Below are 14460 nucleotides of genomic sequence, written 5' to 3' on the forward strand. Positions count from 1 at the left end.
CTTACTCATAATATTACAAGCTATCTTTGTCACCGTCAAGTGGTAAGTGCATACGATTCTACTTCAAGATTTTTCAAATATCTTTTCACACAATTAACTCTACGTTTCTTGCTTCCATTTACAGATTCCACTTGTATATGCTTTTTCAACTAGAATATCTACAAACTCACAATTTACAACATTTGAACATCACTTCAAATTTTGAGATGGTCCATAGTGATCCTATTTGAAACTGTTCTTCAACTTCTATTCACCAACTTCATATCCTCAACGTGTTCTACAACTTCACCATATGCATCTGACTTTCATCCTTTATCTTCAAGATCATAATGAACTTCGGATCTCTCGACTAACTTTGACTTTTACTCTCTCCTCTTTACTTTGATTACATAAGATTTTTCGCCATCGTCTAATTATAACCGCCATTACTATCAACTTTACTTTTATGCAATCTTACTACTTGTTGTATAACAATCTGTTGTTTTATTCCATTGTACTTATTTTAGCAGCCTTCTAAGGTTAATTTTGTTAATACTTCCACTATTGTATCTCATCACATTGTATTTTCAAACCATCATTGTTATTTTTAATGTTATTTTACTTCAAATCTCTTCAAGATTTTAAAATTCATTTCATCACTACATGTTATTTAGACGCTTATTTTTAATTTAAGGTTAAGACTATGGCTGATGATGCCTTCAGAGAAGGCGAAACATGTCCCACTATTAGCTAACAAATTTATGTAAATCATCCAAGACGATTTTGTATTGATTAGGTGGTCTAATAAATAACTTAATGTTATTATTTCAATCTACATCATCAATACGGACCAAAAATGATATTTATTACATGTAACATAGCATCATAGACCGTGCAGAGGACCACAAAGAGTCCAGTATAATATACAAGTGGGCAATTGGAAGCCAAGATTGCCTTCGTTAGTGCCATTTCCCCTGCAATATCTTTTACTTCCTTTTTCTGCCTCTTCTGAGGAAAAAATATTGAAAAATTATAGTTCTAATATAAATGGTCCGTTATTGGAAATTATAAATTTTCCATTGAACTCATTCTTGGTGGCCACCGTTTCGCCTCAGTATGCCAATTTAGGCTCGTCAGTTGTAACTAGCACACCTACTAAGGCACATGGCTAGTGCATATAGTGAAGGCCACTGCATAGGGTACTTGGAGCCACAGGCGGTGCCAATGCACTAAGAGAGACTTGGTCTCCTTTACACAAATTGGTGCCTGCTAGGACATTAGATGGTAATAGTTTATCGAATCAGCACCGTTATAGAAAAAAAAAGATTATTCAAAAACCAACAATTGTAATATACATTCTTGAGAAATTTGCTTATGATATGCAAAGTTGAGACTGGTGTTTATACAGTAAAACCTGCCTTTAGTAGAACCTTCATGAACTGGAAAACTGTCCGTATCGGAACATTTTCCCGGTCCCGTGAATTGTGGTTTAATATTCATGTAAGTTTACTTGTATTTAGCGGAAATGGAAGGAGATCTTGCTATTGTTATTGAAAAAATATGCAAATTTTCTTCCTAACCCCGTTTCAGTACATGTGTATTCCAAATGGATCTAAGATGGCGGAGATATCAAGATAACGTTTGGCCAGGAAATGAACTTGGACCATCTGGTTGTAAGATAGCAACTTTATCTGCAGATCATGCATGACAGGTATATTTTGTGTGGTTTGGACATCCTTTACTGTAAGAATGCAGAAAGACTGAAAGTTGAGACAGGAAACTCTGGGGCCTCCTTCATCCTTCTGAGCCATAAACGACATTCGGTCTTTTTCATTAGTGAACAATTATGCGGAATTTTTTGTTGTGCCCGCATTTTAATTGAGAACCGTACTACCAGATATAGTTCTGTCCAGCATACCATTCTGGATTACTGGAAGTAAATTACAGTACTGTACAGTATTACTATTGGCTTTAGTTCTGTAAAACATGTAATGTGTATAAAATGCATGTATATACTGTGCACTGTGAGGAAGATCTAAGCAAGAACAAATTTGTGTATGATTGGTATCATCATTGTATCTGCCACCGCACAAAATCATATAACTCTGTTTGATTATCTGACGGATATATGTACTAATGGTTTTTATTTTCTTTTAACCACCTATGTGGACCTGAATCCTGCATACAGCAGGAAAAATCCTGATACCTTAAGTTTCCGCCGAGGGCAGGTTTTACTGTAACTGTGGGAGAGAACTAAATATTATTACTATGAATAAGTACAGTGAATTTCTTTCATTGGTTGGCTGGCAGGCGCGCCCAGCTTATCTTCCTCCTGTTGACTAATAATTTTCCACTCCGTGGCATAGCAACAAGGACGGCACTTCACTCACTTTATCCGTGCATGACATGAGATAATTAAAATTAAGAAAACGAGTAATTACTGTATGAATTAACAAAATAAGCCTGTACTTTATGAGAGGAGATATTGGAAATGTTCTCCTCCTTTAACATTTTCGTAGCCTACCTTGCCGCGCTCTTTGAAACCCCGGCTTCATGTTCCAATCATTCGTCTTAGGGATTTTGTAGGCATATGTTCTAATCTCTGATTTCATTTACATTTTCCTCTTTGGGTAAACTTTTTTCAAGACTTCGCTTCTTATCGATTAAAGAAACAGTTCCTCTCAATTTGTTTACGAGTTTCCACATGGTCTCTCTATCTGGAGGGTGTACACCTGGAAATTGTTGCAAATTGCTTAACTTCCCTGCAAGACTCTGTTTTCACATAATTATCATACATAAATACCCTTTCCTCTACCATGTACACATGTGGATGCATTGTGAGAATTATACCCTGAAGTAACACTTCACAACTCGAGAACCGTTGGAGTGACAGATCAATACTTGATGCACATTCTAAGCACAGACCTGAACTGCGAAGTGCGGGCATTCCCATGCTGTTGCTGCACTGTGTACCAGGAAGTGTTGAGTCAACGGGAGGCAGATAAGCTGGGCGTGCCTGCCAACCAAGCGATGAGAGAAACTCACTGTACTACCGTAATGATATTCAGACCTCCCTTAAGGATTAAAACTGGAGAACTTTACTTTATCAGGCAGAAATAAGAGAATGCAAATAGCATCAATTACTAAAGTTCTTCCAAATACAAAACTCTGTCAGTGCATTTGATTTGCAGTTCTAGACTGAAGTGAGAGTTTAATGCTCTTCATATATAAAAACAGAATTTGGAATACACATAGAAACTATGACCATAGCAGGTTGGGTTTGTATTGTGTAGGATTGTTATTAATTTGTTAAGGATTTGTAAAGTATGTTTGGTTTTAAAATGCAAGTATTTCATCCCACATGTGTTTGTTGGATTAATGGGGTATTTCTCCTCCCTTGCAGGCAAAAAATAAATCACCTACTTGTATGCTGTAATGTGTGATTCTGAGAAATGGGCTCTTTTCTTATGGAGAGAGACATTTAGTCAGACAAGATAATGTCTACTATTGTTAATGGCTCACATCAGCAGCTTAGTAAAAGGAATGAAGTCGCACGACGCCGTTGGAAAATTCTTGCACGAGCTCTTTCAAAGAACATCGAAGCTGATGTTAATCAAGTGAATGACTATGACATTTCGGTCAGGAGGGTCACCTCCTTTAATCTATTTAACTGTCAACCAACTGCTCCCAAGATAAGCACTGAAGATCCATCCGTCACATGGTTTGAGTACTCGACGACAATATCTCAAGAAACATACGTGCTGAATATCCGCCATCCCATGCGAAACTTTACTGCTGTTGAACTCATGGGATTCAACAATACTGGAAATATATGCATATGGCCCTCTGAAGAAGTTTTAGCTTACTTTGCTCTTTGTAATTTGGATATTTTTGCAGGAAAATCCATCCTAGAGCTGGGAGGTGGCATGACTTGTCTTGCTGGTTTGATGATTGCCAAATATTCTGCTGCAGTTAAAATACATCTTACTGATGGAAATGTAGCTGCAGTGGATAATGTAAAGTATATTATAAATGAAAATGGCTTCGGAAAAGGGGACTATGTCACTTTCTCAGTTCTCGAGTGGGGAGATTTCCGTGAGAAAGTGACATATCCACACAAAAGTACATATGACATTATTTTGTCTGCAGATTGCTTATTTTTTGATGAGGTTAGAGAAGATCTGGTGGAAACGATTTGGGCCACTCTGAATGAAAACGGTGTTGCTTTTGTGATGGCCCCTCAAAGAGGTGAAACTTTTGACAAGTTTGCTCAGGAGGCTAAGTTGAGAGGCTTCAAATGTAAAATCAAACCCTATTATAATGATAATGTTTGGAACAAGCATTTAGAACTGAAACAAAGTCGTGATTATGACGAGAACATCCATTACCCCAAGCTTTTGCTCTTGACTAAATCATATGAAACCAATAGTCATTTTCAGTGAAAAGTATCTTGATCTGATACTTGCAAAATTGTTATTGAAAGGTTTGAAGTTTATTTTAGAATATTGCAAAGAATTGGAGTTATTATCCATTTAATCAAAGAGTAACATAAAATGTGCCATGAAAACTTGCCAAAAGAATCAAACCGTAACATGTAATCTAGTCCTTTGATATTGAGATTACCGTTATAGCATTAGTTAATCCTGCAAATTTTTGTGCCACGGTATAAAAGACTGAAACTAGAATCTAAGATATAGTGAAGAAGACAGCTTTATTGCTACTGCTGGGCAGTACTGATCAACCAGTCAAATCATTTCAGTATAATATATTTTTTCAGATAGTATCAATTTTGTACCTATACTTTCTTTGTACAAACGAGGCCAAGGAATGTTTGTGAATTATTCCTCATTTGATACCTTAGTAGTTTTGAATGGGATTGTTCTTTTGTTGCTGTTTTAGAACTTTTATTTTTATCAAACCTTAGATCACTATAAATCTTGTTTCTGGCCTCCATTGTACTGATGTTCCACTGTTTCATTCCTTTCCTTAGTGTATTAAATTTTGTCTTTTATGCTTTTAAACTGTTATAAATGGTACTGTTTTATTGTACCTCTTTGTGTTTAATGCTAGGTGAAGACACTTTTCTGTAGTGAGTAAAAATAGAAAGAAGGGTATTTCATTGAGTACTGGCAAATCTATTAATTGTGACAGCATTATGGGTGTTAATTTAAAATATGAACATTTGGAACTGTTTCCAACATGTAAGCATGGAAAATTAACATTTATTGTTATATAAATGCATGGAAGATTTTTTTTGTACTGTTGAACATTGCTCAACTATATATATGTTTTAAATTCTTGTCCCTTCATGTGTTTTACTGATCTAAAGTTCAGATTTATAAGATGCTATCCTAGATGTTTCAGCTACTTCCACATTCCTCCATAAATAATGAGGTTAATATTTGGAGGAGGTACATTTACCCTTTGAGCCAGTCTTTCTATTTTTATATTATAGCCCTATGGGTCCTCTTCCGTATGAACTGTTGTAATCTTGCCGTCTTAATTTTGGGGAAGAAAGTATTGATGATGAAAAATCATAATTTTCTTTCCAATACAATAATATTTTCCATAAATGACCTAACATTCCTTATTTATTTAAGACTCTTATTTAAAATGAATATAAATATTCCCTTTATTTCCCTGTCTGATATTTGTACCAGTAGTCTGGAAACTGTAATTTAAAAAAAGTTGCGTTCATAAATTGTATTGGAATGCTGTTTAGTGCATGCCTAGCTACCCACGTTTTATATTACTAAGTGTTGTAGCTTGTTATAAGAATTACCACTTAAAACTCAGGGATGGTTTTAAATAAACTTTCAGAGAATGATGGTGGCTATCTTTTGGAACTTATCAGAATGGTTTATATGTTGGAATGTATGGCAGACCTGGTTGAAATGATCAAGATCAGTCTACAGTGAAGGGGATTATAAAATACAGAAAAGTAATATATTAGGTAGTATGGACTATTCTCAAACCGAATTTAAAGCAGTGTGTAACATTTGGAAGACATGCATGGAGTCATTTTACTTGTTATAGTTTTATGACTCGGCTGTGATGTAATTTATGTCAAAAAAAATTGTTCCTAAATGTCGCTGGAGGTGAATTGGGATAGCTGTTTCTTTCAGATGTGGTTTTTCCTTTGGATTTCAGTTATTAAATTCTGTTAGGTAAATTACATGGCAATAGTCATATAGACCTGCAGGTTTCAAATCCTTTATTCTTAAAACAAATCCTAATCCCATCTTAGAATACCAATGAGAAAAATGTTATCATGCCCTGCTACTATAAATTATGTTTGTTGTTCATATCCTACTTACGTTCATAGTAGTATCATATACAAATATGGACAGGCCAATTGTTATTAAGGAAATTTTGTATACTTAATATTTCCAATCTTTTGTGAGGAACATTATTAACACTTGAATACATTTTCTGGAAAAAAAAAAAAAAGAAAACGTTTGAAAATTTAAGAATGAGCTTTTTATATAGACCTGTTGTAAACATTTTCTTTCTCAAAACTAAACTTTCTCTTATATGTAAATTTACTTCCTGCCTTTTTATTGTGTTACTTTATGTATACAGTGTTAGGGTACCACATAATATACAACATGCTGTCTTAAATTTTCCTGCAGTCTGGAAAGACATTTAAGGACACTTTTTCTGACTTTTTGAAGGGGGCAAGGCAATGGACCAATCTTTTACATCTCAATGTTTGTAAGAAGATACCTTATTTTATTACTGGTATATTTTGTGAACAAAGTTAATACTAAGGACCAAGAAATGTGATACTGTGATGGAGAAATGTGCAACCTGCAGGCTAGCACATCCACTGTAGTTGGTATAGGTTGCTCAATGAGCAAAATATTCCATGCCTTAAACATTAACTGTTATCGTGATAAAGAGGAGGTGAACTATGTTTCTCATAGTGGAGGATAAATTTTTAAAACATTTTTGAATATCCGAAATTTTAATTGGATCATCTAGCTGCGTAGTTTACTCATAGCAGCCTGTAGGAAATAGAAAATTGTTAAAACTATGCATATGTTCTAAAAATATTAATAAAACATTTTAGTGTAAAACTCAGCCTTGGTTATAACTTGGCACATAAACATCATGTAGGGTGCTTTCCCCTTAATAGAATAGGTAGGCATATTGTAGCCAAGAGTTAGTACAAGGTACTGTAGGTAGAGGTAGGGCTAGTCTTTTAGATTGGCAAAGGTGAAAACTGGTGATTAGCATGTTAGTTCTGTTTTATTTTAAAATCAGTATTGTAACAATAACTTAGAATCATTCTCTTCATTGTGGACTGATCTGAGAAAGTGAAAGGGTTCTATCTAAATCATAACTGTAGATTCCCTGATGTTTACTAAAATATCCGTGTGTTAAAAGAAAGAAGTGTGATAAATGTTAAGATGATCCTTTTTTTTTGCTGTGAAAAATGAGGGAAAAATTGCTCCAATTGTAATGAATGAAGTTTTACTAAAATTATAAGTGAAATATATTGAAAAATGGGCAAAATCACTGTGAAAATCTTGCATTTTTGAAGCAAAAAAATTGAATTAATGTTACTCAAGAAGGGGTGTTTTCTCTTCCTCCCCAGTGTATCTGCCTGAATGAATGAAAGTTCAGTCTACAAATTATTGTCGGTAATTTTTGTATATGCTTATTCAGTGGTGTATTAGATATTTTACAGATATCAACATATTTCATCAATTTGATTTTTGATTAAACATATAAATGGTCACAACTAGTAAAGAGACTTCAACTGCTGCATTAGCATACATCTGTCAAAGCACCAAAGTTTACTTCTTGAACACTGGTGCTTAGTCTCTCTTAACAGTGTTCTGTGTTTTCATTTGATGGTCCCGAGCTTACTGTAATCCTGCATAACATATAGACTGCTTCGACTTCTGTGATTATGGCAAACATTTACTTTCTTCATTATAATAGGCATTCTCCTAACATCCTTCCTATTGGTTATTTTGATCAGTCATCTTTCAATTTTATTAATTTAAATCTGTCCAGGTGATGCATAAAAAACAAAAGAAAATGAGATAAATAATCTAAATTGAAGTAAGATATTGTAGATCACAGCTGAAAGATTCATCTTATATATTGGTGTATGAAGGTGAATAGATTGTATTCGGTTTGCAAGACATGGGGACTTTTTTGTTTTCATGTTTTCCATGGTGTAGCCAGTGCTTTCATTCTGTTCCTGTTGTGTCCCCCCCTAAAATCAAAATTTACTAGCTCCATCATCTGACTGTTTTCAGTATCTCTTGACATCTTCCTGAAGTGACTGCTAATGTAATCTAACTCTTCATTTGATAAGTTCAAATGGTTAAAATCTTTCCTTGATTGTCTTATTAAACTATTTATTGTTGATACAGAAAGGAGTGGAGGAGGCTTGTTAACCACACCCAGGCGACTGGAGTGGGACATTGATGATGATGATGATGATGATGATGATGACGACCACCTCTGTGTACTCTCAAATGATATGGGGATTTCTTATCAACTTTTTTGATTAAAACATATAACATTAAGATCTTTTGTGAAAATATTACTTGTATATCAAGTAAAGTAATACACATTCATAATCAAATTATATACTCACAGAATCAGTGGCATAGTGTCAAGAAGCACTGGAAGCGGAGCTTGTTGGAAGAAATCAGGAGTCCTCGGTAGGGCAGCAAGGAACAAGGAAGTAGTTTGAAAACTTGACTTGTGGATACATATGTGGTGGCAAATGCTAAAATAACTCTCCGAGTGCTGTCAGCCCTAAGGGGGCATTGGCCTACCAAGCAACTGCTGTTCATTATTTACTTATTTTGTGTGTGGCATTGTTAAAATGAACAATAAGTATACTTGTTTTTGTAGTAATGCTCATATTAAGTCTAAATGCCAGTATTAAGTTGATTAAAATAGTGTAGTATTTTCTTATCAAGTTGCTTATGATTAACAAATTGTGTACCCTCTGCTGGGCAGTATGGCTACACCTATTGCTGACAGTAGCATGAGCAAAGTTGGAAAGGAAGAAAGGTCTACATCTTACTGTGCTGTACTAGAATGTAGATTTAATTCACTGTCTTATGCCAAAAACAAAATTTAATTATTAAAAGTGGCAAACCAAGGAAACTTCTTAATGACAACATTAGTGTTCAGAGTAAAGGTATCGAAGCGATTCTGTGTGATTTTAATGAAAATATGATGTAGTTCCATGCTTATGTGGATGTTGCAGATTGCAAAAATTGTGTTGGCCTTGCTTGTTATTTTTTGCAAGGAAAAGGTGTTTGGAGTCACACTGGCTTTGACAACTTAAATAATTTGCAATCTCCAAAAAAGGCATCAATCACAATGTGTTTAAAATAATTTACTCGGTTTTAAAAGAAAAAATGAATTATGTTTAAGTGAGCAATTCTGGTTTTCCATAGAAAGACACTCATATATTATAAAATAATCAGGAGCTTCCCTTAAATGAAATCATGCCTCAGCACTGTACAGCATTGGTGTTCATGCTTTCAAGAATGTTCAGTCAGATTATTGGAAAATGAATACACCTTATACATTTTATCGAATAATGTATCAGACACCACTATATTTAGGGCTGTCACCCTATTGATTGTTTACCTAGAATAATGAGAACTTGAATCAGAGCACCTATTAGAATAAATACAGTATCCAGATCACTATATTAAGAGGGAGCAACTGAAAGAAAAGATAAGGACGAACATTAAAACATTAAAGAATAAATATCAAACTTGTACCAAGCAGTTGAAGTAAATAGTCTAGCAGGAAAGAGTGAAATTGTTACCACCTGCTGTTTTCTGCTAACTGTTAAAAGTTGTTTGAAGGCTTTTGGGGATAAGGATGATTATCTTTTAACTTACATTCATGTAGACTGATATGCACCCTTTCTTGTATTAACATTAAGCAATGTATTTTTGATCCAGTGCGCCGTCTGGGCTTTTTTTGTTTTGCAAGATTTTTTTGAGAGATTATTGTTAAGTCATGGCTTGTCAGCTTTATGAACGCAATGCTATTATCCTTGTCAAATACCATCCAGCCAGCCATTTTGCAGGGATTGTATGTGTTCCTAATGTGTACTAAATAATATGATGTACACCATTGTAATGAGTCAGTATTAGTGCTACCTTTCCTAATGTCTTGTGCTGTTAAAGCATTCTCAACCATCAGTTCAGGTTTTCTTTGTTTGTCAGTTATCATTAAAGATTTGATGTTATGATGCTCTTTCTCATTTCTTTCTTACTTACTCTCTCATGCACAAGCTATCATTTTTTTAAATATAAATAAATCTTGTCTTATTTTAAAGTTGGGATTTCAACCAATCTTGTATGTTTTAAAATTCTAAGTTCAGTCATCTTTTTTTATTATATAATATATACATTTCTAATAATACTACTCATATTTTGAATTTGTAAACCCTTCTCCCCCTTTCCTCACTACTTCTTTTAACGCTTTGTTTAATTAACCAGTGGTTGAGATTGCTTCTTTGAAGATGAGAGATCTTGGTTTTTTGTTCGTTTCCAATTTGTATTTCTGTAAGTGTTCGAACTGCATCACCCATAGCAGTGACTATCTTTTGATTCAAGAGATGATTGGGTTTGAATTATACTGTTGGCAATCTTTAAAATGATCAGCCTCAAGTAAATGCTTGCAATTATGTCTCACCAAAACCACTTCCTTTTCAGTTCTCTCTTCAGTTGTAGATATACACATACCATATTAATACAGATTAACAGTCTTGCATGTCTACAAACAATAAAGAGCCCACATTTTAAAAATAAATGGTGGTCCAAAAATTTCCAATTCTTTTATTGCTGACATTTAATATTTATTGTATGAACATGGGTTATAGAGAATTATAATTTTCAGAATTATTCACAACAAAATTACATTTCTTAAAAGAATCTGTATTAAAAGCCTGAATATATTTGCTCCTATTAAAAATAAATATAAATTTTTTAAAATGCTTTCATCAGTGAATATTTTATGAGCAATTGCTATTCAAAATGCCCACATTGTGTACTAAAAAATTACAATGGAAAACAAGACATATTACTGCAGAAAAAAAATCACTGAAAAGCAAGACGTATTCTATTATATATCTGCATAAATTATTTTCAAATGTTGTCAGCTTGCATTCAGGAGATAATGGATTTGAACCCCACTGTCAGGATCCCTGAAGATGCTTTTCCGGGGTGTCTCATTTTCATATTAGGCAAATGCTGGGGCTGTGCCTTAATTAAGGCCATGGTCCCTTCCTTCCGTCTTGTAGCCCTTTCCTATCCCATTGTCGAATGAGTAAATTTATAATACCAATATAGTTGGTCCGTTATTGGACATTATAATTTTCCAGCTAACTCATAAAACAAACTTCTAAATGTTTATACAATATTCTGTGAAGCAAGTAACAGTACACACAGCTACATCAATCTTCGTACATGTTTCTGGATTCACTTCTCGTCTTCTTCTTGTTTGCACTGTGACAGAAATTTATCTGAGAATTCAAAAAGTAATTAAGTAACAAGGTGCACAAAACGTTTATATTTGGGGTTTTAAGAATAGGGAAGGAACAAACAATGATTTGGTGTTTTAAGTTGATTGCATACTAATAGGTTACCCAAATATTCTCAGAGTTTTAATATTTTGTGAAAAATAAAAAGTGACACATCTTGGGTTTTTAAGTTAAGGGTTCTTATTAACATTTTTCATCATTATAGACTGTTGACTCTATAATCTAGGGGTAGTGAGCCTACCTCTTACCCGGAGGCCCCAGGTTTGATTCCTGGCCAGGACAGAGATTTTTACATGGATCTGAGGTCTGCTCAGTCTACATGAGAATGAGGAGCTATCTGACACTGAGTCAGTGGCTCTAGTTGAGAAGGTCAGAAATAATGCCAAAAGGATTTGTCACTCTGTCCATGCATTAGTTTGTAGTCTGCAGCCTTTGGGTTGAGCAATTGTCACCAGGTAGGTCAAGGCCCATCAGGGCTGTTGTGCCATGGGCTTTTTGTAGCAGTATAGAATCAAATATAATTTTATTTTATGTAAAAGGTGAAAATCTCGACTTGAAAGATTGCATAGTCACCGTATTTCATATCCTATTGCTGATAACTTATTTACTAACCTTTCTGTTGTTTCTTGGATAGTTTCTTTTAGAGGATATTTGATCGGTGGTCTTGTATTTCTATATATATTTGCAGTATAAATTGGGGGTATTGAAATGTGCCCTTGAGTGTGTCTGGAAATATGAATTGGTAGGCAGAAGCCAGCATCTGTTAAGTCATTTATATTGTTTCCATCTCGATAGAGTTACACTAAGTCTGGCACATGGTAGAGCTGCTCACAGCTGTTCAGGAAATGAATACTTGTTATCTGTGTGCAGATATTTTCAATGGTTCTATATTTGTGCGTAAATATTTTTGGACTCACACCAGTTCTTCAGAGGTAATATAAATCTGGCATCTGCTTCCAGGATTTGTTTAAATAGAAAACACATTCTCTTACATTCAGTTTTCCATACATACAAATCAGAAGACACTTAAAATAACTGAGAAGCCTTTCTTGTTGCTAGCATATGATTGGGAAAAAGTCCAACAAGAGTCTACACAGTACTTTAACTGTCCTTGATTTTGTGGCATGTAGCCAAATGGTTTGATGTCTGTAACAGATGCTGATCCCTTCTCAGGTGTTCTGTGGAAGGTTGTGTAATCTGAATAGCAGGCAATTTGTGAGACATTCCTGAAGAGATTATATTGTGCTTAAATATAAACAATCTTCCCAAGAATATCTTCCTTATATGGAGGATTTATATTGTATGTCATTTAGCTGACCTCTCCCTGCAAAGAGAATGATTTTATAAGGAATACGAGTTCTGTACTCAGGTTAGTTTTTGCAGTTGCAGCTGTAATGCTAAAATGCTGTATAAATGCAGCAGAAGAGATAGAAGATGACACAGCTAACAACAATAGTCAGCCAGTGCAGTGTTATTGTTAGACTAAGTTTTAGGGACTTAGAACATAGTAAGTCATCTCAGTTTGTTTCCTTCTGGCTTGGCGATATTAGGTCATTCTATGTCTAGGTTCAAATCAACCCACCAATCCTTAGAAACAATCACGGCAACAACCACCACCACCACCACCACCCCACCACCACCGCCAGTCATTTACCATGATGACTGAACAATATTTCCACGTCAGCGATGCTTGCCATTGAATTTGGTATTAAAAATCTAAATTTGTGAATATTTCCATTGTATGGTAAAAATGCATCATATATACAAGATTGAAGATTGGATTGCTTTTCTTATTTACACTTAGATAGAACTATTATTTCCAGAGATATTTGGATGTTTGTGAAAAATGTATAATCGGGAATATTTCTGTTATTATGCTTGGTATGGTAAAAACCCATGAAACATCCAAGATTGGAAATTATATTTTGAATTTTCTATTATGCGCTGTTTTTTTAAAATACAGGAATATTAACAGAAAAATTTGACAGTTCCTATTTTAGTTCACTTAATATTGCTACACCACTGTATACGAATGAAATTATCTATACCCTAGTACACAACCCATCTATCCCTGAATAGGATGGTTGCCTGGTTTTACTTCCTCTTAAAACAATAATCATCACCACCACCTGAACTTAAATGCAAACTTTCAAGAAATTCTGTTGATCTGTAATGAAACAGACATACCTTTTGTGACATCACAATGAAATTACACTCAGAAACCAAGATCTCTCATTTCTTTCATCATACTTTTTATCTTACGCTTGAAATATGCTGTCTTTGTGGTAAAGGGAGAATATACACCGATGCGAGAGAATCATCTTACTTGCTGAATAGTCAGTGAGCAAATTAGTATTGTAAACTTGATTGTTAATTGTTAACGTGATATAATGTGAACTTGATTATTTGAATCTTCACAATTGTATGCATGCAGGATTTTCTTAATTTACTTTTATAAATACTTCTATACAGTGTTATTTCATATTTACAATTCTGAGATCATGAGGGAGTTGATAAGAAATTTTATAGTCACGTTTTATTGTGAAAGTGTCTGTTATTGTGTGAGACATTTTAGAATTGAATCTCATCATATAAGGAACAAAAATAATTTAAAAATTTAGTAACTTATATTTTTTAGACTATCTTCGACATATAATGTCTTTCCTCTTTAAGCCAATGTCATGTTCTACACTGAAGTTGCATGTAATCAATAAAATGTGATGAATGTAAGCTTTCATATCTGTATCTTCAAACCTTCAAATACATGTCTTTAATACACCTTCCTGATTGGTGAATGGAACGTTCAATAATGGAAAAATTATTCATCCAGTTTACTGCATCCATGATGTAGTACAGAACCTATAAGCCCAAGTCATTTCATGATAAGGAAAGACTTTACCTACTAAGCTATGGAAATAGAAATTTAAGAAAAATCAGTGTCA

The 14460-nt window shown here is 34.2% G+C and overlaps 2 protein-coding genes across 2 annotated transcripts in view; both read left to right on the plus strand.

Annotated features, from left to right (window-relative positions):
* Window positions 1–14460, plus strand: part of LOC136881108 (WW domain-binding protein 4) — a 146378-nt gene that overhangs the window by 58253 nt on the left and 73665 nt on the right. The window lies entirely within an intron of this gene.
* LOC136881109 (calmodulin-lysine N-methyltransferase) lies at window positions 3389–5703 on the plus strand. Its single transcript, XM_067153746.2, has one exon. The coding sequence runs from the start codon at window positions 3477–3479 to the stop codon at window positions 4419–4421; it is 945 nt and encodes a 314-aa protein (XP_067009847.1). The 5' UTR covers window positions 3389–3476; the 3' UTR covers window positions 4422–5703.

This window comes from Anabrus simplex, chromosome 9 (genome assembly GCF_040414725.1).
Source record: "Anabrus simplex isolate iqAnaSimp1 chromosome 9, ASM4041472v1, whole genome shotgun sequence".
In the NCBI taxonomy this organism is placed as follows: domain Eukaryota; kingdom Metazoa; phylum Arthropoda; class Insecta; order Orthoptera; family Tettigoniidae; genus Anabrus; species Anabrus simplex.

Coding starts and splice junctions, on each gene's coding strand:
- LOC136881109 (XM_067153746.2), top strand. CDS start 3,477: ATGTCTACTATTGTTAATGGCTCACATCAGCAGCTTAGTAAAAGGAAT.